General features: G+C 34.5%; 1 protein-coding gene across 1 annotated transcript; it reads left to right on the plus strand.

The window, feature by feature from the left end:
- Window positions 1–1712: 1712 nt before the first annotated feature.
- Window positions 1713–16857, plus strand: LOC143407809 (geminin coiled-coil domain-containing protein 1). Its single transcript, XM_077108068.1, is given in 6 exon segments — window positions 1713–1815; window positions 9844–9908; window positions 11652–11826; window positions 13523–13611; window positions 14627–14743; window positions 16237–16857. Coding segments are annotated over 6 exon segments (1170 nt in total).
- Window positions 16858–19144: the final 2287 nt, after the last annotated feature.

Raw genomic sequence — 19144 nt, forward strand, 5'->3', positions numbered from 1 at the left:
CAAATTCTAGTGGCTTAAAGAAATGGTTCCTACATGAATTAATTTGCTTCTTGAAGAAAATTTTTGATTATCAAAGCATGTGTATGACACAAGTTAGTATATATCAAATTAGTACCACAACCCAGACATTCTGCTTGTCTTGTCCACACAGTACATGTCAAGTAAATAAAAATACACAATGAGGACTGAGATGGAGCATGACAGCAATTTGGTAACTGAGCTTCATAATAAATCAAGACTTAAGAAGACTGCCATCTATAGCCCACATGGCAACAGATTTTTTAGTAAAGGGCTAAAATTTTCTGCTTCCTCTTTCTCTTTCTCCACTGTATGCCAATAGTCTTTCTCATTAAAGACTTGGTCTGACACAGTAAAAACTGTATTTTGATCATTTGTCATTTATTCTAATATAAAAATGTTTGAATGGAACAGGGTCTGGAGAGGGGTCTTGTTGCCTTAATTAAAGGACCATTGGATTGGTCTATCTGGGATGGCACACTTCTTTAGGGAACTCTGTTTCAATTCTTAGTGAGATGAAAAAAGTACATATTTTCTCTCCGATTTCTGAGATGTATCCAGTTTAGAGTGGTGGTTGATGAGGAGTATCAAGTACCCACACTCTAGATCTAGGGTATTGTTAAGCATCCTACAATGTAAGACTAACCTTTTACAACAAAGAATTGTCCTGTTCAAAATGTCACTAGGGCAATGTGAAGAAACTCTTAAAGAAATGACAGTATTTATTAAATAAAATACAGAGCTATAATTTGGGCAGGTCAAGTTTGGGTAAGAGAGCCCCCCTCTCCTCTACTCAGTGTCAGGATAGAGGGCTTACCTGAAATCATGTGAGGCCTCTCTGTCCGAGTTTAATACTAGTTGCAAATGAGACCTGGGCCTGTCAACTGAAACAATCCACAGCTACCCTCTCCTTTTGGTCTTATTTTTGTCTTAAGGATATAGCTAGACTCCAAGGTTGAGATTTCAAAAGAGTAAAAAAAAAAAGAGAAAAAGAGACAAGCCATGTGACCTTTAAGAATGAGCTTCAGAAATTCACATGAGTCTACCAGATTCTTCTTCATTGGGTTAGTCCAAAGCTTTGTGTAGTTCAAGAGGAAGGGAAATAGACCCCACCTGTCAATGGGCATAGCAAGATTGTGAAAACAGAAATACTGCTATAGCCATTTTGTATGTCTTTTTTAATTTCTTACTGGCATATAATAATGAATTATGATTGTGGGATTAATTATGTTACATTCATATATACACATATTTATTTGATCCATATCATTCCTCAGTACCTTCCAGTTCCCCACCCACTCCTTCCACTGATCCACTTGCTTTATTCTACTTGCTGTAGCCAGTTTTGAAAAAAACTGACTTCCTATTTAAAATGAGACTAATAGTGTTTACTAGAGTTATTGAAATTTCTAATTATCCATTAAAGAATAACATTGATTAATAACAAGTTTGGACAGGAGTTCAATGTTCCAGTTAATAGTTCTAGCTTTTTGCTAAACAATTAACAGCCTCGGAGTGGATCTCCTAAAAGTCAAAGGGAAATCAATGGATGAAAGTGACTAAGGTGTGGGAGGAGGGAGGGAGTAAGTGCTGGGGAGTGATATTGGCCAACTTACATTGTTATACTGTGTTCATGTATAAATATGTAACAACAAATCCCATCATTATATAGAACTGTAATGCACCAACAAAAAATGTGGGAAAAAACAAATACAGAAGTGTTGGAAATGTTAAAATTGGAAAGAATTCAAAAACATGGTTACACAGACAAGATGCAGATGCTTAATGACTTAAAAGGTGAGTTTGATGAGTAAAGAGATTAGAAATATTGGTGAAAAAATGCAAATATCAAGGAAATCCAGATGGAAATTCTAAAAGAGGAAAAATATGAGATTGTGGGGCTCCAGATGTTGCTCAGTGGTAGAGCATACAGATAGCATAAGAAAGGTCCTGGATTCAGTTGCAAATACTGAAAATAACTGGGGAAAAAAAGAAGGAAGAGGAGGATGTGGAGGAGGATGAGGAGGAATGAAAAAATATATATATAAAAGATCTGAATAGAAAATGCCAAAGGATAGATTTCATAGAATCATAGAATATTTCAAATCAAAGAAGAAATGATCAGTAAAATTGACTACAGGGTAACAAATAACAATTCAAACATAAGCTCAGAGGCAAAAAAAAACCCCACAAAACTCTCTTGGGAGGATTCAGGAGATAAAGGGAATCAGATAAATCCATAGATCTAAAACTTTGGAAATAATACAGGATCAATGAAAAAGAAAATAGTGTAGTTCTGCACAAAGTCATGGGGACCTGTATTATTGCCCAAGGTACAATTTATTAGAGAAATTACCTTACTCAATTTTGTAAAATTAAGCATCTGGAAGGTCATGATATCACTAAGTAATTGATGATTTAAAAATAAATATGACTTCACTTACCTCATTAAGACCCTTTCATGTCTTTGAATTCCTCTTAGCATAAATGCCTAAATGATCTCAACTCAGTCTGTTTCTCCAGCCTCATCATCATGTTATCTGTTTCTGATATTTGTACCAGGGCCTTTGCATGTGCTCTTTGTCATTCCCGATGCATACTTCCCTCTACTCTTCACTTGTAGAACTGTTTTTTCTTCAAGTCTCGGCTAAAATGTCTTTTTCTCAAGCAATATAGCCTTAACAGTTTAAACACAGGTCTCAGAGGATAGCAATATAGATGCAGAAGCCCACAGTGTTCTAAATTATCCTTCCATTTCACTTACCAAAGTCTCCATTTACACTTGTAAGTGTGCAATATTTCCTTCAAAATATATAAACACCATTAAGGAAGGCATCACATTTGATTTGTTCAGTGTTTTATCCCCAGTACTTATATAGCACAGAATAAAATAGAAGAGGAGAGTCTTGGAATGAATGTGTTTTTCTAAAAAATTAGTCACTTTATCACTTTTGATGGAACACTTCCAGGGGTGGACATCCTACTGCTCCTGAAGGATAGTCATTTTTTTAACAATTCCATTAAAAATGCCTTCAATTATTTATTATTTATCTTTAAACATGCATTCAAGTTAATTACAAAGACTTTTAATCTCAGAATTACATTGAATTGTGAGTTCTTTGCATTGGAAATAATTTTAAGGACTGTGTTTTCCTGGTAGTAGCACTGTATGAACAAGCAATAAAACATCTTGATAGTCACAGTAATCCATCCACTCTGTGAACTTGTCTAGTAACTAAGAGTTCACTTCTTATGGGATAGCACATTTTATCTTTACACATTACTGAGCATTACAAATACCCTTATTTATTTTACACTAAAATTTTTCAGTTGGTTAGTGCTAACTAATGGGATTAGGTCTATTTACTCTCTTCAACAATTTTGTATTAATTTGAAGATTATAATCACACTCTATTTAATTTTCTACATTTAAGCAAAGCATTCTTGTATTTTTTTTTTGCACCTTGATGTCAAAGCCCCACAAAATCTTATATATAAAGTACTTTTCCACTTTTATACAGATTTTCATCATTTTTAAAAACATTTTTGAGTTTTGGGGTAAGAACAAAATCGAACATTTATCTTCTACCACAATCACCCCTCACCTTGCAAATCCAACAACAGTAGAAACATATAAAATATAATCTGTCATTACTCTTGAAGGCACTCAGCTTTAATCATGTTTTTACTCCACAAAAAATATATTACTTCTAATCAACTCTGTGATTTTATATATATATATATTTCCATTTTTATGACCTTAAAAGCAAAACATCAATCATATAAAGTTTCAGGAATGTACAGGATTATGAAGAATAGAATCAAAATCACACTTCTCTTATGAAACAAAAAAACATTATTTTAATGTCATTATGTTTATGCCTGTTTTTAAAATTTGTTTTAATACACTCATATACATTTCAATATAGTTAACATCATGCTATTTTTCTAGGTTTTTAGTTTAAAAATATTTTCAATGAATACACAATCCATACTATAGACATGCTCTAAGTTACTGAAACAATCTCTTTTTGTCAAAACAATTTCTTATTGGCCATACTACCCAAAGCACTATACAGATTCTATGTGATTACAATTAAAATTCCAATGTCATTCCTTATAGAAATTGAAAAGGTAATCATGAAATTCATTTGAAAAAAATGAGAGACCCAGAATAGATAAAGCAATCCTTAATAAGAAGAGTAAAGCAGGAGACATCACCATATCAGACCTAAACTGTCATACAAAGCTATAGTAATGAAAACAGCATAGTATTGGCACCAAAAATAGACATGTAGACCAATGGTACAGAATAGAAAACACAGAGACAAACCCAGATAAACATAGTTATCTCATACTAGACAAAGGCACCAAAACCAAACAGTGGAGAAAAGATAATCTCTTCAACAATAGTGCTGGAAATCCATTTGCAGCAAAATAAAAAATATTCTTGAAAATTTTCTTAATGTTTACAAGTGTCCCTTATATTGATGTGATGAACTCAGTTGTAAATCATGCTTAAATTTGCTCGCTTCATGAATTAATTTCTTTTGTGCTTGCGGGCTTAAAAGGATGGATGTTTTAAAGTTCTTAAAATATCTGTAATCCCAGTGGCTCAGGAGGCTGAGGTAAGATGTTCATAAGTTCAAAGCCAGCTTCAGCAATTTAGGAAGACCCTGTCTCTAAATAAAATATAAAATGGGCTGGGGATGTGATATATATATGTTTGTGGAAAACTGAATGTCAAATATATTAATTTTTCTTGGGATTACTTTTACTTTTTTATGACCATGTATTTGATTGTTTTGTATATAAATATGTTACCTTTAGCATTAAAACACAAAACTTTATGGTGAAGTTTTTCTTGCATGTATACTTTTAAATAGACTCCCTAATATGCATTTCTTATAATATAGATATAATTTATTGTGAGTGATGCTGGGGGTACAACACAACTCCAACTGGCACAGAGCTACTTGAAACTTTCCACAGGAGAAGCAGACAGCCTATCACATAGACACTGACATTAGTGTGGGACCAAATGCTCCTTTCCTTCACCAATCAAAAAAATTCGCATTTTTGTGAATTATTGTTGCTTTATAAAAAATATAAGATTGTAGAATAACTCTTTATTTGTCAACATCTGAACATTTCCAGGTGTAAGTGTTTTAAAGCCTTGGGTATCACTGACTGATCCAGATGCCTGAATTTGTATATATGTAAAAACATAAATAGGCACATACAATTTAGATATATTAATAAATGCCAAATAATTCATAAAAGCAATTACAAATAAAAGTTTTTAAAAGATGCACATTATGCAATTTGAGTTCTTCTCAGTTGTACTCATGAACAAAAACCACTTTTTTTCTTTGCTTGACTTTCAGTGCTTCCTTCCCCAAAAGGAGCTATTAAAATTTATTGATCTGTGTAAAATCATCAGCTATGATTAAGTCATGCAATGCTGATACTTCCCAGAAGTGGCAGCTGGGAGGCTTCTGGTTAGATAAAGAAAAAATAAAAATTATATGTACTATTGTCACCAAAACATCATTTATCTAATGTCATAGAGGAAATTTGGAATTTTACTTTATTTTTTATAGGGTACTTTCTTCATCTTATAATGCTTTAATTCATTCTAATTAAAGTAAGCAGTATTAGTTTCATAACAATAAAAATTCTCTATATTTTTCACAGATTCCACCGGCTAAAGATTGACATTATGATTTCATTTTCTAAAAAAAAAAAAGAAATATGGCAAACAGAAGTTGACTAGAAATATCCAAATTACATTAATACCAATATCAAGTAAGTTTCTTTGATTTGGTTGTAAATAAGATAAATTTGTCAAAAATTAATAGGTCATTGAGAAATAAGTTAACTTCACAGATTTTATAGATTACAAAAATATAGAATTATACCTTTATTATAGCTAAACATTTGTATTTAAATATATTTTATTTGTCTTATTTTCATGAAAGAAGTCAACTTATTTCAGGTTCGCTAATAATTCCAAGGCTAGAAGGAACCAGTTCCCAATTGTCGTATTTTGGTATTGAAATCATAAGCTTTTTGAAAAAAGCAGGCCTGACTTCCTTTTTATGCATCTTCTAGACACAATATGATGTCACAGTCACTGCCGATTCACCTTTCAGGCCTTTAATGCCTGATCAGCAAGCTATCCAAAAAGCTCTGACTGAAAATTCCAATAAAACAATATCACAAATCACACACACACACACACACACACACACACACACACACACACGTGCACATGTGCATATACGTTTCCATACAGAGCTGATCTGACTCAGTTCCAAACTGAATATTCATTCCTGAATGCATCCAAGGCCTTTCTCTTTTCTATTTAGTAAACTGCTAGAAGTTTTTTCAAATTTATTATTTTTCACATTTTTGTTACCAGGATTAACAATTGTATTTTTCATGCCTTTTGTTCATGTAGATACAGTTTTTATCACTGCATAGGTTATTGAATATATGCTGGCTACTATACAGATATGGTGAGTAGTAAGTCTCTATCTATATTAAAATTATTGATTTCTGCATATTATTCTGGTGGGGTGAAATTCAAAACTATGCTTCAACAAATGACATGTGTCAGGTTCTTCAGACATGCTAAAAATTCAAATGTTAAATTTTCCAATGTAAAACATCTTTTCTAAATATACTTTATTTAAATGTAATAATTTTCTTTACAAACAGGTGAAATAAGAAATACTATCTTTATTATTACCTGGAGATTCAACCATTGAATCAATGGGAAAAGCTGTATTTATAGACGGAATTTAGAAATTGTTTATTACATTTACTATCAAATCCACTAATGGGATAATCATGGAATTAAACAAAAGAATATTCCATATGCCAACCTATTTATCTCCTGACCAAACTCTGCTCATGCTCTAACCTTCTCTGTCTGTAGACTTGTTTTTTGTGCAAAATAAGAGGTCAATTTACCTCTTATTTTGTTATATCTTTGCCCAGACAGGAGGTGGTACCCTGATTCAACAATTGGGCTGTTTGGAGCCACATTCCCTTTAACGCCATTGCTTTAGGCACAAATCAATAGGCAGTTTTAACTAATCTTATTATTTGCAGAAGAAAAACCATCTATGTGGGTTACATTGACATCACTAAGAAATGTGAACCTCCTTCTTTCATAAATGTGGATAAATAAGTGCCAAAGAGTTTCCCATTATGGTTTATGGGATGTAGGTTTCAAAATAATAGTCACCATCATAATAGTAATAATTAAGTTTATACCTTAGTAGTGGATGTTAAGTAAGATGTCGTGCATAAATCAAATCTTAATAATTAGTTTTTTCCCTTAGTTTTTGATTTGAGAATAGATTTATGATCTGATTTATGTTTAATTGTCAATAGCTCTTTGCTGTTTAGGGGTTCTCCACCATCATGTATACTCCCAACCTACCAAGCTAAAGTATTAATGATTTGCCAAATATAGTTGTGCTTAAAACCAATCAAAAACTTCTTAAAATTATGTCTTACCCTCAGAAAAGAAAAACCCTGTTTTATAAATGTAGCATTCTTTTTCAGTTACTTTAATAAACAAGACACAGAGGCATATGTGTGTTCAAAGGCAGAGTCCCTCACCCCTAATAGTAAAAAGAGATACTATCCATTATTTAGTCAACAAATTAGGAAATAATTAAGCATTAATAAAAATGGTTGGTTTTTCAAGTAACTTCTAATGTATGTATTACTATGCTAATTTCCCAAATAAGATAAGAGGCTTAAGATAACCCCAAGTGACTCAATCATAGCATACCAGAAGCTGAAATCTGGGTATATTTTGATGCAAAGCTTATAGTCCTTTTTTGCATACCATGTTTAGTCAATTACCTACTTTATATCATTGTTGGAGCCAAAAGAAAATCTATCTTTCAGAGGCTCCTGTGTTATTTGTGAAAGTTTCCAAAAACACAACTCCATCCTCCTTTTTCTGTCCCTGCTTCTCATCACAAAATGAATGAGGGTTTTGCCAAACAGATTGTGTTGCTGGCAGGACAAAAAGCAGTTCTTTGCCTTGAAAAAGATCACTGATTCTTACAAATTAAATACATTTTGATATGTTCTCCTTACCCATCATCTCAGGGCCTTACAGCCATTACATCTTTTTTTCTTGTTACAGTTAGAGCAGAGATGGACCAGTCCTTCATGTCACATACTGAAATGAGTCAGTGTTGATGGATCCAGTTCATCCACATTCCAGGCAGGGATCCCCAAACCTACTACTATTAATCTGAAAATGTTTTTCAAATAAATGTCATTGAAGCAGGAGAAAAGGACTGCACCAAGAGAAGCAGCTTCCCCCTCCTTTCCTTTCTTAATTTTGGATATACAGTACTTAATTAACATCCATTCTGTCATAGTCATTTTGCCGAGTGCTAAGGGTCATGAGTAGAGTACAAAGAAGAATGAAGAAAGGTCAGAGCCGAAGTAGAGGAAGGGCTGTGCAAGCCTGAATCAGATGTTATTTTCAGTTCCTACACCTGTCTTGAAATACAGTAACATTGGGTATAGGGCTTCAACATATAATTTATGGGGAACACAACCCAGTCCATAACAATGCCCATTGATCAACAGCAATAACATGCAATAGAGAGAAGTTAAAGTCAAATGCCATAGGCATACTAGTTAGTCAGAGGTTCAAATCCAAAGCCTGCCACTTCCCAATTGTGTTAACATTGGTGAGTTTTCTTAACCTTAGTGCTTACTTCCTTTGTGGATGTAACAAGGACAATAAGTATCCTTTCTCCTATGACTATCATCAAGTATTTTATATCTAATTAGAAGGTAAATTGAAATGAGAAGCTACTATTAGTTGTAGATAAATAGTTTCAAAGATGTTGTTACTCTTCTTTCTATGGTAGGCATAGTATTTTAGGAATTGTTAGAATCAAATGTAAGAGAAAAGACAGGAAATTAAATGCTTAAGCTATTATTTCTTAATGAATTTATTTTATATAAATATAGTTGTGAGGCTAGGCCTACACAGAGAAAGATGCTTTAGATTTCAGATATGTGTAGCTTAATTCATTCTTTTGAAACAAATCTTTACTGAGCATTTATTATGTGTCAGAAATTGTTCCAGGCATTTTGGAGACAGCAGTGAGCAGAAATCACTATTCTTGGGGAATTTATATTCTAGAATTGAAATATGTCACCTCCACTTCTGGAATTGGGCAAAATAAGGTCGATCAAATAAGGAAAATAAATTATTTAAAATAAATTTACAATATAATACAAGTTGGCATTAAATTCTGATCATGTGGTGAAAAGATAGATAGGCATAATACTAGCTCTGCGGCTATAGGACTGGCTTCCACAGGTGCCGCGCCATCCCTGAAATACAGGTTTGAGACCTGCCATCCCTCACCATTGCTCAAGCAGACTTTCTGCCCCGCCCTGCCCCGCTGCGCGTGTGGTTCAGGAGGAAGCGCTGGCCTTAGGGTCCCTCAGGGCTGCACTGCCACCTCCAGCCTCTGACGTCCTGCGCCAGGTTCACTGCCAGCGTGCATAGGCTCGGGGGTTTTGAAGCCACACAGCATACCCGGTAGCCAAGAGCAGGCCGGGAGCCCAACCTGCAGGTCCCAGATCCTGCTGTCGTGGTCGTTGGAGTGCGAGTGACTCTGGCTTCAGCTGGTGTCTGCAAGCTCACGTCACCTGTTTGACAGCCTCCCACCAAATCAGAGGGCAGCGCTCGCCAGGAGCCCCAAGCGTCACCGGCTCCCGCAGATTAGAACTGGCCTCTCATAGTTCCTCCCTTCATTCCATTTAAAGCTCCCATTAGCTTTAAGAAAAAGTGTGAGCTCAGTTTCTTCAGCGCTTTCTTCCACTGCAAGATGGTAAGTGAGGAACCAGCGTTTGCTAGTCCTCTGGCAAAACCTGGGGCTCTGAAAGCTAATAAACTTTGCACTGAGAATGTATTCCATTTTTGGAGCCAGCTTTCTTGGCTATCTACCAATTAAAATAGATCCTCCCCTGTCTCCTTTTTATTATCATCTGTCTTCTCTCTCTTCCTCCCTTCCTTTCCCACTGCCTTTCTCCCTGTTATTTTTATTCTTCATATTTCCCCAAAATTTCACCTATTCACCTGCACTTACTATTCATTCTTCCTCTTCTTCCAGATTATGCACATATTTGCAAACACTTGGAGTTGAACTACTGTAAGAGTATTTGGTTATCTTCTCAGGTGTCAATTGTCTAATAGTTTAACTCGGATTCCAATAATAACCTCAAGGAAGGAGTCTGCAAACATGCTTTTAAAATGAAAACAAGAAAAATAGCTCTTGATAAACTTTTGGCTTAACTTCATTGGTCTGCACTCCCCAAGCTGCATTTGCTTCTGAACTGTTTTTTTTTTTTCTTTTCCAAGACTTAACTCACTGGGAACATTAACAAAGTGTGACTTAATTGACTCATTTTCCCCCCTTCTGTTTATGTTATGACCAAGAAAGTACTCAAGCCAACAAAAAGATTGGTAGCAGTCAAACAGAGTTTATCTAAACCTAGGCTCTGTTGGAATAAATGGCTTTTACCTGATTAAACATTGACAAATAATTAGGAATGGGCTGTTGTACAAATTAACCCAGGAAGGCTGCATACTTGTTCTTGTTTGGAGATTTGGAAAGAGTGTATGTTTGAGGTTTGAGAAGTGGCAGGCAGGAAGGTACTCCCTGGATCAGAACACAGTGAGAACATACACCATGCAGTTAGTGGTGGCAGGATAACTTTGCAAGGACATTGAGCCCTAGTGATGGAGATATCAAGAGCTTGCAGTCTTTGCTTATTTCTGTCAGCTTTTAGGTGTTTACTTGGAGTGATTTTACGCTCCTCTAACTGGATCTGGGGCAAAGTTTATTTAATTACCTACAAGGAACAAAGTTTATTTAATTATCAATAGAACAGAGATAGAGAGAACATATATATATATATACATATGCACTTATGTCTATATATGCATATGTCTATATGTATGTATATTATACAAGTATGTATATGAATGTACATAACTATATGTATGTGTATGTATATATATATATGCATATGCACATATATATATTTGCATATACATTATACACAGCATGTGTTTGTGTGTATCTCTTTTCAGATTCCCATAAGATCCAACAGAATGTTAGTTTGGAAGAGAAGAGGAAGGGAAGCATAAGACAATTATTGATTCAGAAGTTAGTCTATAAGATGCCCTATTCTGCTTTTCCATCCTTTTTAATGGGTTCTTTGTCTTCCAAGGTGATTAGAAATAGGAATATAATTAAGATAGTTCTGACTGGCTTATTAGGTGAGCTACAAAGGAAAATATAAATATGATTCATCCAATGGTAGTCTATTCTTTGTTCAAGAGACCTGTGGAAATGTTAGGAAAGTCATAAGAGCCAATTCCTTTTTAGTTATTATAATTAAACCACTCAAAATTTAATCTGGATCTAACTTTAACACCTTCATTGTTTCTTGATTAACTGCATGTAATTTCTGTGTGTTTCTCCCACCCTTCTCTCCCTCCACATCTCCATCACTCAATCTCCTGGGACACCCCCCTCCACCCCAACTCCTTATACTGAATTTCACAGAACACCATTCTGCCTTGCCAAGAGCAGTATTTTGCAGGAGACCAGAGTTATAATTGCCCATATTCCACTACACCATCAGAAACTAGTGTTGACATTTCCACAGAGACTTGGGTCTCTTTCTGGGCTGCTGGTCTCCTGGGTAACAGTGAGCCCCAAAAAGCACCACAGGCACAGGGTAAGTTCTGCTCTTCTGCTTTAGTGGTAGACCTGGAACCCTTTTCAAGCAAGGTGGCTGCAAAGCATCATGGTCTGGGACTCGGGAAAAAGGGATGTTATAAAAAATTTAAGTTAGTCCAAAGAGTCTTGAATTTTACAACCTTAACTTCTGTTATTTGGACTTGCCAAATAGTGAAAATGGGATTCTTCCTCTTTCTTGCTGGACAACACGTGTTTCTCCCTCTACTCTATAGTACTTGGAGATTCCCAACTCACTGAAAGAACCTTTCTGGGTCATATTTTATAAACAACATCCTAGTAGAATGTTTTTGGAGTCAAGATACTAGTTACAACATTTCTTTTGAAATTCAGGAAAGTTTCCCAAGTATGATAAAGAAACAGGAATGAATAACTTCATCTTCTTTTTAATAGAGGAGATTCTATAGACAATGCCTTGTAAGTAGAAACAATTATTCTCTTACACACACACACACACACACACACACACACACACACACTCACATAGGATTTCAAAGTTAGAGGGAAGTATAACAATGATGGAAAATTATGGATAGTATTAATCTTGACTTGAAGGTTAGTGAACATTTTATAAAATTAAATGAATTTCTGTATAAATAGTCAAGTTTCTCAATAAAGTTTCAGATATCTTAGAATTAAATACCTATACTATGGTTTGCCATATGCTCCTTTGGTGGTCACAGGGGTTAAGGGAAAGCACACAATAAATGAAAACCTAAAAATGTTGAAGCACACTTACATATCATGGATAAAGTTGTTCAGTTTTACATTTTCACTATAAGCAACAGCAAAGACAAAATGCCCAAAATCTGAACCCAAACTGTTTATAAAATTGGATTCCTGTTTTCTTACTCATTACTCTATTTTAATAAAAAATACTTCAGTAACAGCAATTTAAGTAGAACAAGGAATGAGTCAGAATGTTATTAATGAGGGGGAATAAAGTAAAAAACCAATTAAGCATGCCCAAATGCTTTTGATTAACAGGCAGAGCTTGCTGTCAAATATGAAAAAAATTCTTTGTAAAAGCAGAAAAAAATATACAGATGAAAACAGTTGAAACAGAGAAGGTAGAATTTTGCAATTTTTTATCATGGTCTTCAGAGAAACAAGGTGCAAATTATTTAAAAGTAGAAATTGCTACTAAATCAAATTCTGAATTCTATCCATTAGATTTAACAGGTAGGCAGAAAGAAAAGGAAATAATACCATCAAAAAATGTTATTAGATTATCAAGCCAAACACTATATTATTAATGTTGAAACTTAGAAAAATAAAATAAAAATTATAAAAAGATAGTGGGATTGCAGTATTATGCCTAGTGGAAGGGAAAGTTTAATAAACATTTGAATGAATTAATGATGCAGCTGAGAGAGTCTTTATTAATTTAACCAACAAGAATATACATACAAAGGGAAGAATGTGACCACTTAGTTTCAAAAAGAAAAATAATCCCACCTCTTTAACCACTTTGGCATAGATTGTATCAATATTTGTCTGTCACAGCTTTATTCCTTCTTCTGAAAGCTTTAAATATTTTGTTTTATTGTGAGGAAGCAACAGCTATTTTTAGAAAGGTAATTGAACCTATTGCACTTTGGGAATGGTTTGGTGAGTTCATTGCACATAAGTCAAAAGTGTGTTTTCTATGCTACCCATTTTGTATTTTCTTGTAGATTCATCTTCTAATTCGAGTTTTCCTATTCTGGACTCATGTTCCTGGGAAGAAGCTCAGCTTTCCTCACAGCTCTACAGAAATAAACAGGTATGTGTTGATATTCAGAACATTGAGACTGGCCATGCATCCTGCAGTCCATTCTCCACTTGCATCCTCCCTTAAGTTCATGCTGCTCCTTTTTCCTTTTAAAATTCACATTAACTCACTTTAGAACTAAAATAAGCATATGTTGAGAGAGAGAGAGAGAGAGAGAGAGAGAGAGAGAGAGAGGAGTTAGATGAACGATCTCTGTCTCCCTCCCTCCTTCTTTATTTTCCTCTCTCTTTCTCTTTCTCTCTCTCTCTCTCTCTGTCTCAAACCTCCCCCCCATACACACACACTCATATCCACAAATAACACTTGAGGAAGACATGAAGTCAGGCTCTGACTATATCACATTTTTGCTGTGTGACCTATCACATCCACCTTTTCCTCATCCATGAAATTGGAATATTTATGGGGCATATCTCAGAGGGCTAATGGAAATACCAAATGGAATCATGTCAGTATTTTAAAATGATAAACATGGATAATTGCCTGAAGAATTAATGATGATGACAAAGGTTTTTGTTTCCAGAAATTGTTTCATTTTCCATATTTTGTTCTTTTTTGTTCCCCAAAAGTAATATGATCTACTGAACATACAGGCAGATCAATCTGAATGTGGCACAAGTCAACAATCTTTTTTTTTCTTTCTTTTTTTTAATGTGTAAGGAAGGAGTCCAGGTAAACCTTTCTAAACACCTTTTTTTCTATATTTGAACAGTTGAATGCTGCTCATTTTCCTTTACACCTACCTGTCTCACTTGTGGTTAAAATTTTAAAAGTCATATAATACCGTCAAATACTTTGTAGTGAATGAAAAATTCAGAGCACAAAACTGAACAATCAGGTGGTAGGGGGTTGTTGATTTCAGTCTTGGAGGACAAGAACTCCCTGAAATTGTGTTCATAAAACAAACAGAAGAATAATCAAGTTTAAGAAGGCTGAGGCACAGTGGCATTATTATAATGTTACAAATCAATACAGTGGAGCAACCTTGACCATTGTCTGCTTTCTGCAGCTCCAAGATACTCTGGTTCAGAAGGAAGAAGAACTCACTAGGCTACATGAAGAGAATAATCACCTTAGACAATACCTGAATTCTAGTTTGGTTAAATGTCTTGAAGAAAAGGTCAAGGTGTGTAATAATCTTTTTTATAAGGTCAGGGCAGTTATTTAAGAAAGAAACCATTAATGTAAAATTTCTTAATGAAAAGCAAGAAGTGTACTCAACAACATGTCATGGGATATGTGAATAGAATGGATAACATTTCTTAAGGAAGTACATGACTTTCACTAGAACTTTTATGTATCATTTATTAGAAGTATCTAGATTGCAGATTCTATCCAGACATTATTTCAAAAGGAGTTTTTTATATATCAAAAGCTAGGGATTGCTGAGGAAACAGGTTGATCAAAAGGAGAGTTAGCTGGAAATCAGAGATTTTAAAACTCAGTTGTTTTAATTATCTTCTTAATGTAGAAATTAAAGATTTAAAAACTCAGTTGTTTTAATTATCTTCTGGCTTTAGGAAAATCATTCTCAATTAGGAATTTGGTTACCTGTAGCTTCAAAAACTAAAAATCTGTGAAAAATCTCTCTCAATCTAAGATGCTGTGATGATAACCGGAGCCTACTCTCTTGAGCAGCAATTCAGTATATACAGTTACATTATTTTTTATTCACATTTTTCTTACACTTTTAAATGAGCTATTTCTAACTCAAAGATAGCTTGCCTATAGTCTCTTTGTGTTCTTTTTTCTTTAGTTTTGTGTTTTTCCTAGTATATGTTTGTTTCTATGACCAATTTTAACTTTACTCTTAGAGAAACTATTATTTGATATTATGTAATCTAAATTGATTATGTGTCTGCTGCTTTTACTGGATCTAACAGTTAAAAGAAGAAAAGATACTAGATTTGACTACTTTACTGTATAGTAAGCTTTCATAAAAAAAGGACTAGCCTTGGCTTCTAACTCTAGCCACCATTCCTTGAAAAAGACATTATTAAATTATTAAATGACATTAATTAGCTTTACCTTTCTTGACCTCAGTTCTCCAAGATTTAAAATCACAACTTTTTTCAAGGGATTGCTTTGAAATTTAATGAAATAACATAAGGAATGTTGTATAGCATTTAAACAAGCATTCGCTCTATATTTAGATAACTTAGGTTTAATTTTAGGCTAAGGAATACTAAGCAAGTCACAAATGTATCTGAGCCTTAGTTTCCTCATTAATGGAGATTTTAAGAGTATCTATACCCAAAGAAATAGTACATGTGATGAACTATTCATAAATTATAACAAATGATAATTTGTTTACTTTATCAGTGATAATTCAATAAACAATTGCTTTTATTGTCATCATTGTAAAAATTATTACTTCCCTGATTTGAAATCTTCAAGACATTATCTGCTTTTTTCAAGTTTCAAACTGAGAGTAAGAAATGAATTCAGGTTCCTAAGAAATAAGATGTTATCATGGATTTTACTTCAGTAACAGACTCTAATCTAACCCATTTTACTTGTATGTGAAAAAATATTAGAAATTTAACCTATTTTTCTAAAGAATGAGGGTAACTAGTAGATACGTAAAGGAAGTATAATTTTCAAATGTCACTTCTTCAGAAATTGTTGTCATCAGATGAGTTCTCCAAAGTGTGTGGAAAATTCAGAAAGGGGAAGAGGAAACACAAAGAGCAGGAATTCTCTCCTGCTGAGATCCCCCATCCTAAAAATGTCAAGAGAAACCTCTCTAGTGAGTTTGCTAACTGTGAAAAACCACCTGGGCCCCATGTTGATCCCTGGGTCCTTCAAACACTTGGATTGAAAGACCTCAACCCCATTGATGACACCTCATCAGCTAACTACAGTGCCCTCTCCTCTCATCCCAGAAGAGTGACTAGCACATACTCAAATTTTCCAAATGATGCCATTGATTATGAAAATGTCCCCAGAGAGGATGTGCCAATCAACTATGGAGGTGAAAGAACAACCCCCTTGCACAGCACTGCCAGCCATGGGGAAGATTTCCACTACTTTTCTCAACTTTCAAATCCCCCAATGGAGGTGCAAATACTTCCTTATCATCCAGCTGATGTGTCACCCAAAAAAAAAGAGATGGCATTTTCCACATCCCTGAGTCCTCACTGTAATGTCAAAACTCATTCTTTCCACCAGGGACAAACGTTTGTGTGTAGAGATGAAGAAGGAATCTGGTAGATTACCTGGTTCCCTAAACAGCCTTAGAGACTCCTCTTTTATCACAGAGCACTGCCAGGAACTCTGTTTACAAAGATCTCTCTTGCACTTGAACCTGACTATGTGGAGCATAGAAGCTATTGCCCAGAAAATCTTTAGCCACTTTAAATGTTACTCTCAACTACCACTTAAATTTGTAGGGAATAGCTTCCAAGCATCCATATGAGAGGCATATGCTCTTCTTCCACCTGAACTTGACGAGTTTGCACATCAAGGTCTGCTGTCAACTTCTTCTCTTTGTCCTGTACTTGAAAAGGTGTTTTCCAGTCTTTTGTAGATTTCTTCAAGACCTAGATATACTTTGCTTATCCTGACCTGTTTAAAACCTTTTGTTCTCTTATCAAGTAGTTTAAATATGTATGGTCTTTATTTCTCTCCCTCTTCTACATTTCTTTATTTCTGAAAACTGCCTTTAGAATGAGCCCTATTTTTGTTTTAAGTACTTCCTCCTGGTTGTTTAAATTGCAAGAGGTAGGGTAAAATCAAGTGTCTGCCCATCACCACTGCTGAAGAAGTATTGTGGATATAAGTAACAGTATGTCCAGGGCAGCTCAAAGAGTCAAGTGTTGCAGGGTGGCTTTAGCAAAACATCTCTAAAACAGCTGCGACTCCACTGATAAGCAATACCACTGAAAAATGACCAAAGTTAAAAAGAATTAAAGTTACTTCAGAATGTCCCAATACCTGCTTCCATTGGCATCTGGCCATTGTTTCTTCAACTGACAAGACTCAAAAATGATATTTTTGAGGAACTGTTACACAACAAATCATCATCTTAAACTGCACAGATGCTAGCAAACTGATCACTAGCCCAGCTCTGACAATGTCACACTCATTCCTTCTGTCAGTCATGTATTCATGCAATTCACCTAAAATATCTACAGAATACCTTATGCTCACTTTGTAACAGGCATTGTAATTCGGGATGGTGATAAAATGTGAGCAGTTTGGGCCCTGTGCCCACATTTGGGCCCTATGCCCACATTTATGAGACCTAGAGCCTTTCATCTGCCATCATCCCTGAGAAAACTATTTCCCTTGTATGAAAATTCAATTTTCCCAGCTGTGGAATACATTACTTGATTAGATAACTTCTAACATTCTAAGAATGAAGGCTGGATCCCATCAGCTTTATTTCTATTTGGTCATTCAAGGCCATTTTTCCCTTAGATAGGCACTGCATATACTAGGTAGGGTGAACTTTATCTGCAATGGAAAAAATAGAAAAATAAATTTGAGACATTTGTAATAAGCATTAGAAATCATTTCTCTGATTACAGGATTCCTTTTTCCAGTATGAGCCCACTTTGCAGGTTGATTCTGTGTGAGAGTAACCTCTATCTATAAAAAGATACATTTTAATTTGTAAGTAAAGGTGAATAGATTGAATTGAAGCATGATATCAAATATCTCTTCTTTCCTAAATTTTTTAAGAATATTTTTGGTGCTCTTAACTGTTTCCTTCCTTTCCATGTTCAAGCTCCCTATTGTTCCCAGAATAAATTATGCATCAATGTTGGGCACCTATGCTTTTTTGGCAACATGATTAAATTCACCCGGTTGAAAGCTATTTCCATCTATCTCTTTCTATTCTCCTCTCAATACTTCACTTTGCACAATCAACTGCTTTGTGTATGCTATTTGGAATTCTTTGTAACCAAGACATTTCTTTTGTGTTTGATCATTGCTTTATTTACGTTGTGTGAGCAAATATCTATTTTATAAAGCTTTGTAACCCATAGTTTTTTTTTATAATTCATGAAGGGGAATACAAATTAGTAATTAATATTATTCTTGAGAGTATTTTAAAACTAAGGAAGAGATAGAATACGTTCTACTCGACCCCCATACCCCCCCAAACACAAAAAGTACCTTTTACATTCTAGTTTCTATGCCTCTTGTGGGTGAAATTTATCTCTAGAATAACAAATTTAATTAGAATTGAGTAAGCATTGGAACTATTTAAAAAATCTTATAATCACTCTGTAAACAAAATTTACCAGTTAACACATATTTATTTTGCAAAATCCATGTGCCATGTTATATGTTAATTACCATGAGGTAGCACCCAGGCTTCTCACAGTGCATTTGGTGCATAAAAAAGTCACCAAAAATATCAAAGTTTTTGAAAGCTTTTAAATGAAACTTGGTTTCAGCCTGGTTAAAGAAACTATAGGACATTTATGTGGCAAATTATGATATCTTCTTCTAACTCATATCATGAATGATAGTATGGAAGAAAATTACCACATATGTTTGCAATTATATTTACAAA

This window comes from Callospermophilus lateralis, unplaced genomic scaffold (genome assembly GCF_048772815.1).
Source record: "Callospermophilus lateralis isolate mCalLat2 unplaced genomic scaffold, mCalLat2.hap1 Scaffold_129, whole genome shotgun sequence".
Classification (NCBI taxonomy): domain Eukaryota; kingdom Metazoa; phylum Chordata; class Mammalia; order Rodentia; family Sciuridae; genus Callospermophilus; species Callospermophilus lateralis.